Source organism: Drosophila nasuta, chromosome 3 (genome assembly GCF_023558535.2).
Source record: "Drosophila nasuta strain 15112-1781.00 chromosome 3, ASM2355853v1, whole genome shotgun sequence".
NCBI classification, from domain to species: domain Eukaryota; kingdom Metazoa; phylum Arthropoda; class Insecta; order Diptera; family Drosophilidae; genus Drosophila; species Drosophila nasuta.
Genome location: NC_083457.1, coordinates 5,734,185 through 5,747,780, shown reverse-complemented (window position 1 = coordinate 5,747,780; position 13,596 = coordinate 5,734,185). Strand labels below are relative to the sequence as shown.

Below are 13,596 nucleotides of genomic sequence, written 5' to 3'. Positions count from 1 at the left end.
ATAGTTAGTGAGATACCATTATTTCAAAAGGTAAATTAATTAAGTGTATCTACGTATATTAATTTAGTTCATTTATTTGATTTATGAGCTCAACATTCTAAAAGAGACTAGATAGAATCCATATACATTTAATGTACGCACGATAAATCATTAAAGAAAGATTCATTAAATAGAATCGTGCGCAATCATAATCGAATCGAAAATCATGCGGTTCACAAAATGAAACAGTGACTGGCTCGCATTCATTAATTATTCACAGATAACACATTAACTGATAGATAGATATACTACAATCAAGTAAATATTGGAATGAATAAATTTTATGATTATTACTTTATGATTCCTTAATACAATTTCTTAATAGGGTGAGTCACCCTATTGCTCATATTTCTAGATTAATAAAGGCAAACATACACAAATAAGTTGTACTAGAGTCTGTATTTGCTATTGGAATTAAAATTATTTTATTGCTAGGGCGTACATTCATATAATTGTTTATCAAAAAATTAAAATCTAATACAAGAACATCGATGACTTGCACACTTTAGACTATATACAAAATCGACTGTTGATTTTGGACAGAAATTAAGGTTAGTGAAAGTCTTACAAGCTCTTTGGATAACTCAAAATTGTGCTTCAACAAGCCGAAGCTTCCCGTTATATTGTAGTAATATATTTACATATTCTAAGTACAGTGTACGATCGATTGATTATCTGTAAGATAGTATTCCAATCAGCGAACTACAACTGTACAGTCAATATTTTGCAGCGAGCAAAAGTAATCTCAAAAGATAAAAAACGACAAAGTTTACATATGGATTATATGTATAGTTAAATTCAGTATAATCGAGTGTAGTTAGTCACGTAGTTGCCTTATGATCTTTTCGATCGTAGCTAATTGAATAAATGGCCTTGCTTCGGTTATATACAAGCGAATCGATTCCGGTTTCGATTCAATCCCATCCCATCCGCCTTACGAGCTAACAATCAGCAAAAGGATTAGAGTCCGTATAAGTACGTCCGCTGGATGATATGTTCAACAGAGTTGGACAAACTAAATGTACTTGAAGCACTTCTGTTTATCGTGCGGAATTCGCGTCTTGAACAGAATGGAGTCGGCGCGATATTGTGTGTTCAGCAGCGGCGTGTAGCCAAAGACCTGGCTGAAAAAGTTAATGCACTTGTGTCGCTCCTGAAAGTGTGTGTCGTCTTCGCTCAATGAGACCGGACAACCGGGACAGCGGAAGGTCCAGCGTGAGGTAACCTTGACGGGCGGCTTACGCGTCAGATGCGAGACAAGGAAATTCATGGCAATGTCCTCACAGTTCATGTACTCATCCACTTTATCGCGTATGGCCTGCGGCAAGTGATAGCTATACAGATACATGTAGTATTTGTGGACAAAGGCGGCACCTGTCAGCACCATGCTCAGTTCACAACTGTAGTTCGAGTTGTAGTGCCACATGTTGTTGCTGCTCAAGTCCCAGGCATGATAACGTCCCGGGAAACCAACGATACGATCGCGATGCTCGCGCCACACTCGGAAGGCAAAGAGAATCTCGTCATGCCGCAAATGGGCGTCGTCATCCACCGAAAGCACAGCCTCAGTTTCAATCACATCGAAGGGAAGAAAGCGATTATTGAGCGAATTTCGCGGAGCCTTTACAACAGCCACCGGCACTCCAATGTCTGGCCAGCGCAAGTCATCCAGCGGTGGCTTCGGCGAATTCCACACGACGACCACCTTATGCAGATAGGGGAGACCGTAGAGGCGTCCCAGAGAGTCCATGAGCACCTGTTCTCGCTCATACGTTAGGATTACAATGGTGAACTGTTCGCGTGGATAATTGCCGCCCAGCGCTTCGCTGAATTCCTTACCGGCGCCTCCAATTCCCTTGCCAATCGGGCGGAATCCTGTGTGTGAACCCATGAATTTGGCTTCCGAGGGCAACGCCGGATCGAAGGGTAGCTGCGGATAAAGGAAGAACGGATCCATCCAATCGTTCCAAGCTTCTTTCGAGTGCATACGCAGAATTGTGTAATTGCGACGAAAGGCTGGACTCGCATAAGGTGGCTCAATGGGTCCCAAGGACTCTTCCGGCTCTGTGTCCATGCCCACGGGTGGCTCCGACTTTAACGGTATAAAGGTGTTGTTGAAAACACTCTGGGCAACCACCGAAGCCACCGGACGTGGCGGTATGCCGAGTCGATCACGCATGCTGGCGATAACTGTGTCCACTGTCGCCTGCACTGAACTCAGATAACGTTCCCAGATGAGGCGACCTTGGCGACGCAGCAGAAGCAGGTCCGCATCCTGAACAGCACGCAGCAGGAAATGGAGCTCCGTAATGCGTGCTTTGGGCAATAGCAATGTAGCGCGACGCCAGTCAATTGTCTCGGCATACGGCAGATGCAGCTCATCCGCACCCAAGATCACAGGCACAGCACCAGAGCGCAAGGCTTCATAGAGACGAGCCGTCATCAAAGTCGAACTGACGCGTTGACCCAATGGGGGTAATATCAACGCATACGTGGAGTCCTTTAGCAGCTGCTTGCGTGACGAATCGGAGCCGCAGAGCGTCCAGTCGGGCTGGGCGTCTGTCTCCTGTACTTCGGTGGCGGGCACGCATTGAAATTGCAACAGGAACTGATCCTGTGTGGCACTGCGCGACATATCCTTTAGGTGCTCCAATATAAAGTCATCCAACGGATGACCCGCTGACTGTGCATTCAAGGCGGGACGCAGCTCGCCCTGGAACGTTAGCAAGAACTTGCGACGCGCGGGCACCATGCTGGCGCACTCCTGCCACACATCTCCGCCTGGTGGACCCAGAATGGGCGGCACAATGAGATCGTAGTTGGGTCGAAACTGCTCACGCTCAAATGAACTCTGCACTATAATGGCACGCATTGTATTGAGTTGCAACAGCGGATTAGTCCGTGCCGAGTTCAAGTCACGTCTCGCCAGATTCAAAAGCACATGATTACGTCCATCACCACCCCAGTGGGGCAATTGGTACAGCTTTTGTACATCGATGGGCGAATTTGTGGCATGATTAGCAGGAGTGGAGCGCTGTTGCAGCTGCTGCTCAGCCTCCTGCGCTGCATACCGGTTGTTACGCAGCAGATCCTGTTCCAAAAGTGCCTCACCCACGAGCACAAGATAGATGCATGCCTGCTTGGGGTCTCGCACAATATGTGCATTGTATCCCAGCGTCTGCTTTAGGGTGGTCTTCAGAAATCCATCGATATCATAGCCAGCACGCTGCACATTATGCACATCCGGATCGTATAGATAGACTGGGAAGCCAGAGGTGAGACTGCATCGCGAGTGATCAAAGCAATTGTGCATTTGACAAGCAGCAGCAATGCCGCTGCTGACCGCATTCATCTTGCGCGGCAATGCGCTGGGCAACAGGGTGCGTGGTAAAGCCAGCTCGGGCGTGTTGCGTTGTACGGCCTCGCGCTGTGCCACTTGTGCTTGCTCCACGGATATCTTTAGACGCTCCAGTTCCGTCTGTTCGCGTAACAGTTCTTGTTTAAGTTCCTCAATCTTCTGGTTGTATTGACTAATATCCGACTGCAGTTTCTGGCGGCGTGACTCCAATTCACGCAACTCCACAGATACAGTGCTCTAAATTGAAGAGTGCATGCTGTAAGACGTTTTGTCACTTCCATCAGATTGCTATACTCACCTTTATTCTCAGCATTTCCTCGATGCGCATTTTTAGGTCACCAGCTCGCATGGTGCTGAAGTCTTCATAGGCGTCCAACAGTGGGCGGCTGCGATGCACATCAGCGGGCGGTATATCCTGTTCAGCCTTATAGTATGAATTCATCAATAAGATGGGAGATTTGATAAAGTCCTGCAACTTACATTGAGCAACTTGCGATGAGCAAGAAGCGGCAACAGCACCAATAGCATCAATATCAACACTATGCACTTGTAGTGCCGACATTGGCGAATCCAAGAAATGCTCATGCTGTGCCTCTGATTTGTTGATGTTCCTGCTGCTCCTGGTAAAACTAACAGTTTATCCTTATCGTTACTATCCTGCTTTTGATAAGCGGAGATGCCACTGGGCTTGTCAAGGTTAAAGGACAAGGACATCTTAGTCAATTCCTCGTCCCGCGCGCGCTATTTTAGGATCGCACTTGGAGAAAACTTGCATTTGTTTTCATTTCAACATTAAAACATGATACTATTGGAAACAATGACTCTACGTATCGAACATTCGATAACTAACTAACGATACATGGTGTGCGGCGTTGCCAGACATAAGCATAGTACCTTCTTGCCGCTCAGCTGTTTTTTGTTTACATTATAAAGCAACAGCCCTGTCTAATTATATATGTTGCGCGCATTCGAAAAGTATTTTAATTACCATTGGAGGAAGACAACCATGAATATATATAAATATTTTAAAAACATTTCAACTCAGTAAAAACTGTATTTTTTATGCAGAATTCTGCTACTCGTTTTCTGCATTCCCATGTTTTCATTATTGAAAATATATCAATATGCTGATCCTGGATCCGGCTTTGTATTTCTATCGTGTGGTCACACTTTACAAAAGGTGCTAATAAAAACAGTTTTTTGAAGAAAGCTTGTCAATAAAAAAGCGTCGCGTCATACTAAAATTTATTTAATAGTTATAATACACAAGAAAACTCCGATATTCGCCACAAAAATACACCTCAATGGTAATTCGCAAAGTTTAAGTGAAGGTGTGGTATGCATGCTTATGCATACATGCATGTATATAAACATATGAATTTTAATTAGTATGCACCGCGGCGGACTTTGTTGAAAGTAATGTACAACATATACAAAAATATAGTGTGTATTTCACTTGATACTGTGTGACCACAACAATTCGTATGGCGTGATGCTAAATGGGAAAAGCAACATAAACAAAACATACAAATATAGCAATTATGTCTTAATTGTTATTTGTGCAGCATAAATCACAAAGATGTATGCGGCGTGTGCATCTCCAGCATCAGTTTTTTATATGTAAGTACATATGTACATACATATGTATGTGTGTGCTCAAAATATTTGTAAGTGTGAGTGTCACATAGTGGTGAGCGACAAGAGCCGCGGTCGCAACTCAAGTCCAAGCTTAGCAGTAGTCAGTCAGTCTGCGAACGTTCGCCGAACTTGTCGGATTTATTTGGTTGTGTTCGTGGTCTGCCCTATTAATAGTAATCTAAATCAAAGTGTTAAACTAGCGGAATGCGTTAGTATACGCTTAGTAGTTAGTACTTATAAACAAATTAAACAAATATAAAATGACGCATAAGTTGTTTAGCTAATCAATTTCAAAAGTGAATTTCAAATTACAACAGTTCCTAACGGCACAATCGAACTGAAGAGAAAAGACTTGCCATAAATATTGACACACCTACGATTAAGCAACTAGGTTCCGAAGAACCGTAAACAAAGAAAATCTCAAAATGGGTACATATTTTATATATATTTTCAATTACCTTATCAATTAATTACAGTTGCATTTGCATAATTACTAAACAAATAAACTATGCATAATCACATCACGGAATTCTATTTTAAGTCTAAATGGGAAATATTCGGTTTCTTGATTAATGGTTTCCGCGTCGCTTTCATTAAATTGTAATTAATTTTATATGCACGCTAGTATTAAATTAGTGAATTATTTTTAGTAATTCGGATTTACAAACTAAAGTTTCCTAGTAATCAAGTACTCTATTATTAAAGTAATGCAAGAAGTAAAGAAATTCTTCAAGACTTGTTGGTGACATCAATAACTTGTGACTTGCGTTCTAATCAAGCTTAATTAACCCAAAGTCGCTTAATTGAAAGTTAGCCCCGATGGCTCCTTGATTACTCCTTGTCCAGATCGGATCAGATCACAAAACTTTGCTGTTGTTTTCTTTACTTATGATTCTGTTGTTGTTTTTCTTCGTTTACTTTGTCGTTGACCCCACATGGAATGAGACGAGCACAGTGTCAGTTTCAGTTTCAGTTTGAGTTTTGGATTTAGAACGCACAGCTTATCGGGTGAGGGGTCTTATTAGGGGCACATTCATTGCATTGACTCGACTGTCCACGCTGAGAGCAGTTCCGACAATGGCGTCGTCGTGCGTTCAGTTCACACTAGTACGGAGGGAATCCAGGAGGGCGTTACTGAGCGACCTTTATGCGACATCGACATCGACGTCGACGTTGGCGTCGGCGGCTGTGCCACAATTACCTTGCTTAATGACATCCGTTGTGCGTTTCGACTGAATCGTGTCCGAGCTTTGACTGACTTTTTATTGAAGCCGCAAGAAACTGGCTCACGGCGCCACAGTGGGTACGGATAATGGGCACGGTTTAGGTTACGCCAGCTAAGTACTACTACGGTTCTGCTGCTGAGCTTCTCTGACCCAGTCAATCGGAATGTGGTGGATACTACAGAAGAGAGACTATCTAATTCAAATTCAGTACGCATTGACCAATCGCACGTTGCAGTTCTGCAGACACACTCTTCTGTTGAGCAATGCATCTGAGGATACGCCTGACGTGTCGCAAAGTTGAAATCTGGGGTAAGCAGCTTTTTGCTGTTTTCACTGCTTTAATTAATATACACATAGAGCCCTATATACCATACAATGCACATAATTTATGCAAATAGTAGCAACGGTGAATTGATTGTGATTTGCATTTAAATTGATTGCTCTACTTGCAACTGTCATTGTGATTGTGGTTAAAACATAGTTGCGATCCTAACTGCAACTCCAATCCAGTTAGTGAGTTCATTACAGTCACAGTTGTTGCTCTGCCGGCTGCTAACAAAATGAGTAAGTCCAACCTCAAATCAATCCACTAATTGAACACATTAAGTTGTTAAACTTTTCTAGTTAAATACTCCCAAAAACAAGTCTGGTAATTAGACACATTTTCGAAATTTAAAATAGCTCCAAACTTTATTCTTTTCTGGAGTTGTTGATAGAAGTACGAATGGTTCTTGTAATAAAAATGTCAATAATTCACTTATTATATCGACTCTAGTAATCGGCAGGATTTTGAAAAGTGCTAAATTTAATTTTTATTTTTTTTTTGTTTGAATAAAACAAAATAATTTAATAAGGAAGTGAAAATAATGCAACCGCAAGATTCATATAATAAATCAGTTCTATTATAAGTTATGAATCTTCAAATGCAATGTTTTAGGTTTATGATGATATTCAACAACTTTGGAGAAAAGTGTTTCTGTTATACCTTACAACTATAGAATCTATAGTATAGATAACTGGTATAACAACTTATGCACGGCTATGAAGTGAATTTATTTGGTAAATAGTTAAAGTTAAAGTTAAAGTTAAGCCATTAAGAACGCATTCCAAAGGTACTCATATCATTGCCATTTATGCGGCAACGAATTAATCAAATCGATTGCAGACGTAAATAAAATCCATTATCTTCTCGAGATATGTTACAAACTGAATGGGTTTTTTGAGCTATCAGGTTTAGCTCGCGTTGTCATCGTTTTTTGTGCTTTTGCTTTCAGCAAGCAGCTGATAAGCACTGTACCTACTATAAGATAAATTGAACAGAGTGGTGTTGTAGTGGGCTTAGTTGGCACTGGGTAACACATGACTGGCCTTAGTGTGCTTTTAGCGGGCGAGCGAGAGTGCTGCAATCGGTGCTCGCGTATAACATCATCGTCGAACTCTTGTAATGGGCTTGAAGAGATTGTTTAAATGTTTGTTGCGCTATTCATTTCAATTACAATTATTTAACGCATGATTCAAAACAAAAACAAAATACCAAATACGTGACTTTAATGTTTTGCTGTGATCTTTCCGTGTTTGTTTCAATAACATATCTAAGCAGCCGCGCAGCGTCTATCCGTCCGTGTCTGTGTGAATGGGAGAGAGAATATGAGAGCGCTTTTGCGTTAGTGTGTGGGAGAGCTTGATGTAGCCGAATAACAGCTGTTAGTTCTGACCTCACCTGTTCGACCGTTAAAAGCTCGCGGCAGCTTAGCTTTCGCGCGCTTTTCAAGTGGATTGTTTGGTATTTTGTTTGCATTTTTGATTGCACATGGTGTATACAATGTATTGCCATGACTGTAGCAAGTGCAATTGTTTCTATTACATTGTTGTAAGATTAAACAATTAATATTGGATTCTATTTCATTTCCGTTACGTTTCGCCCACTGACTTTCAACATTAACCAATGCAAATGTGAGTACACACAGACCTATGTATATGCCTTCACACCAGTGCGAATGCTTAAACTTTAAAAACAAAGCTGCTTCTTATTGTTTATTGTTTATCATAAAACTGGGGTGCGCTGACATTGACATTGACCAATGTATCCGCTGCGATGAAAGCAACTTAATACATTGCTTTTTTCTTCATAAAGTCAGTTAAAGCAAAAATAGGTCTACGTTAATGCTACTTCTGTTTTATATCCGATCTCAAATAGAACTAAATACAATATGAGCATTTCCTGGGGTACGTTCGTACGAATTAAATTAAAAAATAAAATCGAAAACAAACGTTTCCTGAAACTTTTTTTTTACTTTTCGATAGCATTTGTTTAGCTCTTTGGGTAGTGTAAATTATGGGGCTTATTGATTTTTAATTTTCATAATATTGTCAAAAAACATGCGGTCGCGAACGTACGCAAAATGGAAGTCGACTTTGGCTTAATATAGTAAAATGCAAAACTCTGCGAATTGAGACGGAATATTCTAAAGCAATAACTTTACTTTTAAAATATATTCATATAGCTTTCCATCAAGTCTATTCCCAAGAAAATATCTTCATTTATTTCTTTTTAATTTAATTAAGTTCCGGTCGCGAACGTACGATTTTTCCATGCTGTATTATTAATTAAATTTTTTATTTTTACCACAACTTTTTTGATTAATAACTTCAAATTTCATAAAAACAAACGGATTTAACTCAATTTAATGTGGGTAATAACATTTAAAGCAAAAAAATAAATTTTTATTAAAAATGAAATATGTACTGAAATTTATTAATAGAAAGAAAAATATGTAATTAGTAATAAGTAATAACTAACAAGTAATAAGTAACTGCAAACGACATAATTTTTTCAAAAACAAAAACAAAACAAATTTTTTTTTTTAAATCCATGCGACGCTAGTAAAAATCGACATATGCTTATAGGTAAGGTCGCGAACGTACGCTACTTTGACAATCAATAAAAAAAGATTGGTTAGAGTAAACCCAACGATTTTTTATATTTAAAATATATATACCAAAATAACTTAACACGCGAAGTTGCATCCACCTGCTTGCACTTAATGCGAAAATTAACAGTTAATTGAACATTTTTTCGCTCACTTTGCATTTTTTTTATCTTATTATTGGATTGCTATTAAGAGATTTGGAAGAAAAAAAACAAACATATGTTATGTTTTCCTTGTGAAATAATGAAAAAAAAAAATACATACAAAAGGAGCTAAAAGTGAAAAAATTACATTTATTCAGTTTTCATGAAAATTTTTTTAGAAAAACAACTAAGATATGCTATTGATCCATTGTATTATGAAAATTTGGATATTTCTTTATGACATTATACAAAACAATACGATGAATGTGAAGATTTTTTTTTTCGGTCATGGTTTACCATTTTCAGGAAATGCCCATATTGAATATAATTAAAAGTTTAGATATATCCTATTCAAGTACGAGTAAGCTACATTTGACATTTTCTTGCTCGTAGTATTTATAATGGCGTTTTTACAATTTTCTGAAAGGGCTTTTTATTCCTTATTTAGATTACATTATAGTATTACTCTAGATTACATTTAGTTGTATTGGAAAAAGGAACCGAAAGAAACTTGACAGAGATATGCAATCTGTGTAATTTCTTATCTTTACAAATCATGTATGTGTTTGTAATACCCAATTAATTATCAGGGGAGGTCGGTTAGACCTTAGGCAAGAAACTATTATTAGCAGTATAGGGGCCCGCTTTTTAAAAATAAAAGTCAGTTCTTTTAGAAATTTTTCACGGTTTAGATGCATTACTGGAACACGCCGTAATATTTTCACACGTGTCCTTGTGTCTAATCAGAAACAATGCGTCGACTTTTATTATTGCTTAAAAATCTACAGTGTTGATCGATTGAAAATGTATATATTTGTATGGTCAATTCCATAACGATGCACTGGAAATTGTTCATAATTTTATTTTTGGGTAATTTTTCGTTTTCGGAATATGTATCTGCAAAAACCATGAAAATAAAAATATTTCAAAATAAGAACCCAACAAGTAAAAAATTTAACTGGGATGTTATACTGCATCATTTCTAACATGAACATGTTTGTTTATTGAACTCCAATATTGGATACCCATAACAATATATGAGAAATCTAGCTCTCTAGCTTTTCTATAGAATATTTCTGTAATCATATTCCTTTTTCGATTAATGAATGATATGTCATTTATAATTTTTTATCGCTTAAAACTTTGAAAAAGTATTGACGAATTCTTCACGAATTCAAATCGAATTTTGATAACAATGTTTTTGCAATAGCGATCAATTTCTCTTTCTCTCTCTTTTACTTGCAGCTCTGTGGCTCTCATCGCTGGTCATCGGCCTGTATATACTCAACTTTACTTTAGCTCTGATCATAGTCAATAAGGACGTGAAGACATCACGTGGCATGTTGTATCCACGTGAGTCAGAAACGCGCGAGGTGCGCTCCCTGGACGGTATCTGGAATTTTGTGTGCTCTGATGAGACAAATCCTACACAGGGCATAAGGGATAAGTGGTTCGATGATGACTTAAGCAAAAGTAGACCCATCATTCCCATGCCAGTGCCGGCATCATATAACGACATCACCACAGAGCGATCGTTACGCGATCATGTGGGAACCGTTTGGTATGATCGGAAGTTTTTCGTGCCGCGTTCGTGGGAAAAGGATCAGCGGGTCTGGCTGCGCTTTGGCAGTGTCCACTACGAGGCTTTTGTGGTAAGACGACACAGAATATATACCTTGGTAAACAGCTAAATGTTCACCCTTTTTTTTAGTGGATTAATGGCGAATCGGCCGTTAAACATGAGATGGGACATCTACCATTTGAGACGGAGGTTACGCATTTGCTAAAATACGGCGCAGAGAATCGTATAACCGTCATGTGCGATAACGCGCTAATTCAGACAACAGTGCCTCAGGGAAAGATCTCTGAAGTGGCCAACGACGGAGGCGTTACTATCATCCAAAGCTACACCTTTGACTTTTTCAACTATGCGGGCATTCATCGATCCGTCCACTTGTATACCACACCCAAAACATTCATTGAGGAGGTGGAAATACAAACAAAACTGTCCGACAATAATAGCGGTAAGAAATTAGTTTAAAATAAGTTCTGAACTGCGCTGACTCCATCTAATTTTCAGTGGGTTACATCGACTACAGTGTTGCGGTGAATGGAACCGCTGCCAACGAGGCGGAAAATGCGTTATATGTGCGACTCAAGTTGTACAACAGAGAGGGTGTCCAGGTGGTGAATACCACCTCGGATGGTAAGCTCGAGGGCACCTTGAAGGTATCGAATGCTATGCCTTGGTGGCCGTATCTTATGCATTCTGATCCGGGCTATCTCTACGAGCTGGAGATCCAATTGCATGGAGCCAACGAACAGCTTCTGGATGTCTATCGTTTGAAAGTAGGTCTGCGTACCCTAAGTTGGAGCAATACCACATTTCAAATCAACGGAAAACCAGTTTATTTCCGCGGGTTTGGGCGCCATGAGGACTCTGATGTCCGTGGCAAAGGATTGGACAATGCTCTGATGGTCCGTGACTTTAATCTGATCAAGTGGATTGGCGCTAATGCATATAGAACCTCACATTATCCCTACTCCGAAGAATCAATGCAATTTGCCGATCAACATGGGATCATGATCATTGACGAATGTCCCAGCGTGGACACAGAGTGAGACTTGTCCTTGTAAAGTAATGTAAATTAATGATGTCTAAGTATTTCACTTGCAGAAATTATAACCAGGCCTTGCTGGATAAACACAAGTCTTCTCTGGAGCAGCTCATACACCGCGATCGTAATCATCCAAGTGTGGTCATGTGGTCCATTGCCAATGAGCCTCGCACGGGACAGTTGAATGCGGACACGTACTTCCAGTGAGTTGAAAGTCACTATAAACATGCAGTTATTCCTAATACAATTCCTTATAGATTCGTAGCCAACTACACACGGTCTTTGGATAGCAGTAGACCTGTCACGGCGGCCATTGCAACGCCCTGGACTGATGACAAAGCGGTAAGCGTCTGAATTCAAATTGTATTGAAAGTGTTGCCTGACTAGTGCTATTGTTAGGGTCGCTATTTGGACATCATCAGCTTCAATCGCTACAACGCGTGGTACAGCAACACTGGACGCATGGATATGGTTACCCAGCGTGTCATAGATGAAGCAACAGCATGGAATAAGAAATATGGCAAGCCCGTGATCATGTCAGAATATGGCGCCGACACACTCGAGGGACTCCATCTGGTAAGACCGAAAGGTCGAAATATAAGCTGTTGCAATCTAATGTAATCAATATCTCACTCAGCAACCATCGTTTGTCTGGTCAGAAGAGTTTCAGTCGGAGGTTTTCTCGCGGCACTTTAAAGCGTTCGATGCTCTGCGACGCAAGAAATGGTTTATTGGCGAGTTCGTTTGGAATTTTGCCGACTTCAAGACTGCTCAATGTAAGAAAAGAGCATCTACGTTCAATTTCAAATGTTTTCATAACGCTTTGTTTCCCATTCCAGCATATACAAGAGTAGGCGGTAATAAGAAAGGCGTCTTTACGCGTGCTCGCCAACCAAAGGCAGCGGCTCATCTGCTACGGCAGCGTTACTTTGCACTTGGTCGAGAGGTTGATCAGTGCAGCTTGCCAGAAGATCTGTTTACCTATATTGTCGACGTGGGCGGCAGTATCAAAAATGAATCCGGTGATTTATGAAGCCGATGACAATTTAGTACATTGGCTGCGCAGCACTTAAAGCAGACAACACATAAAAAGAGTACAATTTTATAAATATAGTATAAGCGAAAGCTAACTATTGTAGATATTTATATACGATTTTTATAAGCAATGTTTAAAATGGAACTGACAACTGATCGCATTTCAACAGCATCCATCGCGTTGCCTTCTACCATTTAGCATCTTTTTGTATGTCACCTAAGCGTTAAATCAAATAAATTATATCAATAATTGTAATATGCGTTTTAATATGACTATATCATTAAAATATTTACATGAATATTTAGTTAATCTATTGCTGGGACAAACTTCTACGAAGAACAGCCAAAGAATTTAAACATGATTTCATCAACCTCGGGATCTTTTAAGCTGGGTGAATTACTTGAGAAAATAAATTCTTGTATATGGGCCAATCCCAGAAACAGTCCACCAGCGACCAATTTTTAAATTTCACATTTTTTAATTTTTCTTTATATGGAACATTAAAGTAGATATCGAAATTTTAAGAATCTAAGGCAAAAAAGAAATTTCGATCATTATAAAGGCAAAAAATTTTTATCAAACCCAATTTTCAGAATTTTACTTACATT

The 13,596-nt window shown here is 39.7% G+C and overlaps 2 protein-coding genes across 5 annotated transcripts; one reads left to right on the top strand and one right to left on the bottom strand.

Moving 5' to 3' along the window:
• Positions 1-415: 415 nt before the first annotated feature.
• On the bottom strand, positions 416-4,241 carry LOC132788418 (exostosin-3). The gene is made up of 3 exons (XM_060795838.1): positions 3,878-4,241; positions 3,696-3,821; positions 416-3,634 (listed from the first exon to the last, which is right to left on the bottom strand). The coding sequence occupies exons 1-3, from the start codon at positions 4,109-4,111 to the stop codon at positions 1,055-1,057; spliced, it is 2,940 nt and encodes a 979-aa protein (XP_060651821.1). The 5' UTR covers positions 4,112-4,241; the 3' UTR covers positions 416-1,054.
• Positions 4,242-4,998: 757 nt separating this feature from the next.
• On the top strand, positions 4,999-13,237 carry LOC132791718 (beta-glucuronidase-like). 4 transcript variants are annotated; one of them, XM_060800750.1, is made up of 9 exons: positions 4,999-5,017; positions 10,580-10,986; positions 11,046-11,358; positions 11,415-11,952; positions 12,012-12,155; positions 12,210-12,294; positions 12,352-12,528; positions 12,590-12,728; positions 12,792-13,237. In XM_060800750.1, exons 2-9 carry the CDS (start codon positions 10,675-10,677, stop codon positions 12,983-12,985), a joined length of 1,902 nt encoding a protein of 633 aa, XP_060656733.1. In that variant the 5' UTR covers positions 4,999-5,017; positions 10,580-10,674; the 3' UTR covers positions 12,986-13,237. The 4 variants fall into 4 exon arrangements, with proteins under 4 accessions (XP_060656733.1, XP_060656734.1, XP_060656735.1 ...); XM_060800751.1 differs by lacking the exon at positions 4,999-5,017 and adding an exon at positions 5,171-5,464; XM_060800752.1 differs by lacking the exon at positions 4,999-5,017 and adding an exon at positions 7,616-7,730 and having other exon boundaries at positions 10,634-10,986.
• Positions 13,238-13,596: the final 359 nt, after the last annotated feature.

Excerpts from the sequence above, each read along its gene's own strand:
- LOC132788418 (XM_060795838.1), bottom strand. The coding sequence starts at position 4,111 with ATGTCCTTGTCCTTTAACCTTGACAAGCCCAGTGGCATCTCCGCTTAT. Across the intron at positions 3,822-3,877 it reads CTCATCGCAAGTTGCTCAAT|GCTGAACAGGATATACCGCC; the intron begins GTAAGTTGCAGG and ends TCATACTATAAG. Across the intron at positions 3,635-3,695 it reads AGGAAATGCTGAGAATAAAG|AGCACTGTATCTGTGGAGTT; the intron begins GTGAGTATAGCA and ends TCTTCAATTTAG.
- LOC132791718 (XM_060800751.1), top strand. Across the intron at positions 10,987-11,045 it reads TCCACTACGAGGCTTTTGTG|TGGATTAATGGCGAATCGGC; the intron begins GTAAGACGACAC and ends CCTTTTTTTTAG. Across the intron at positions 12,729-12,791 it reads CGACTTCAAGACTGCTCAAT|CATATACAAGAGTAGGCGGT; the intron begins GTAAGAAAAGAG and ends TTCCCATTCCAG.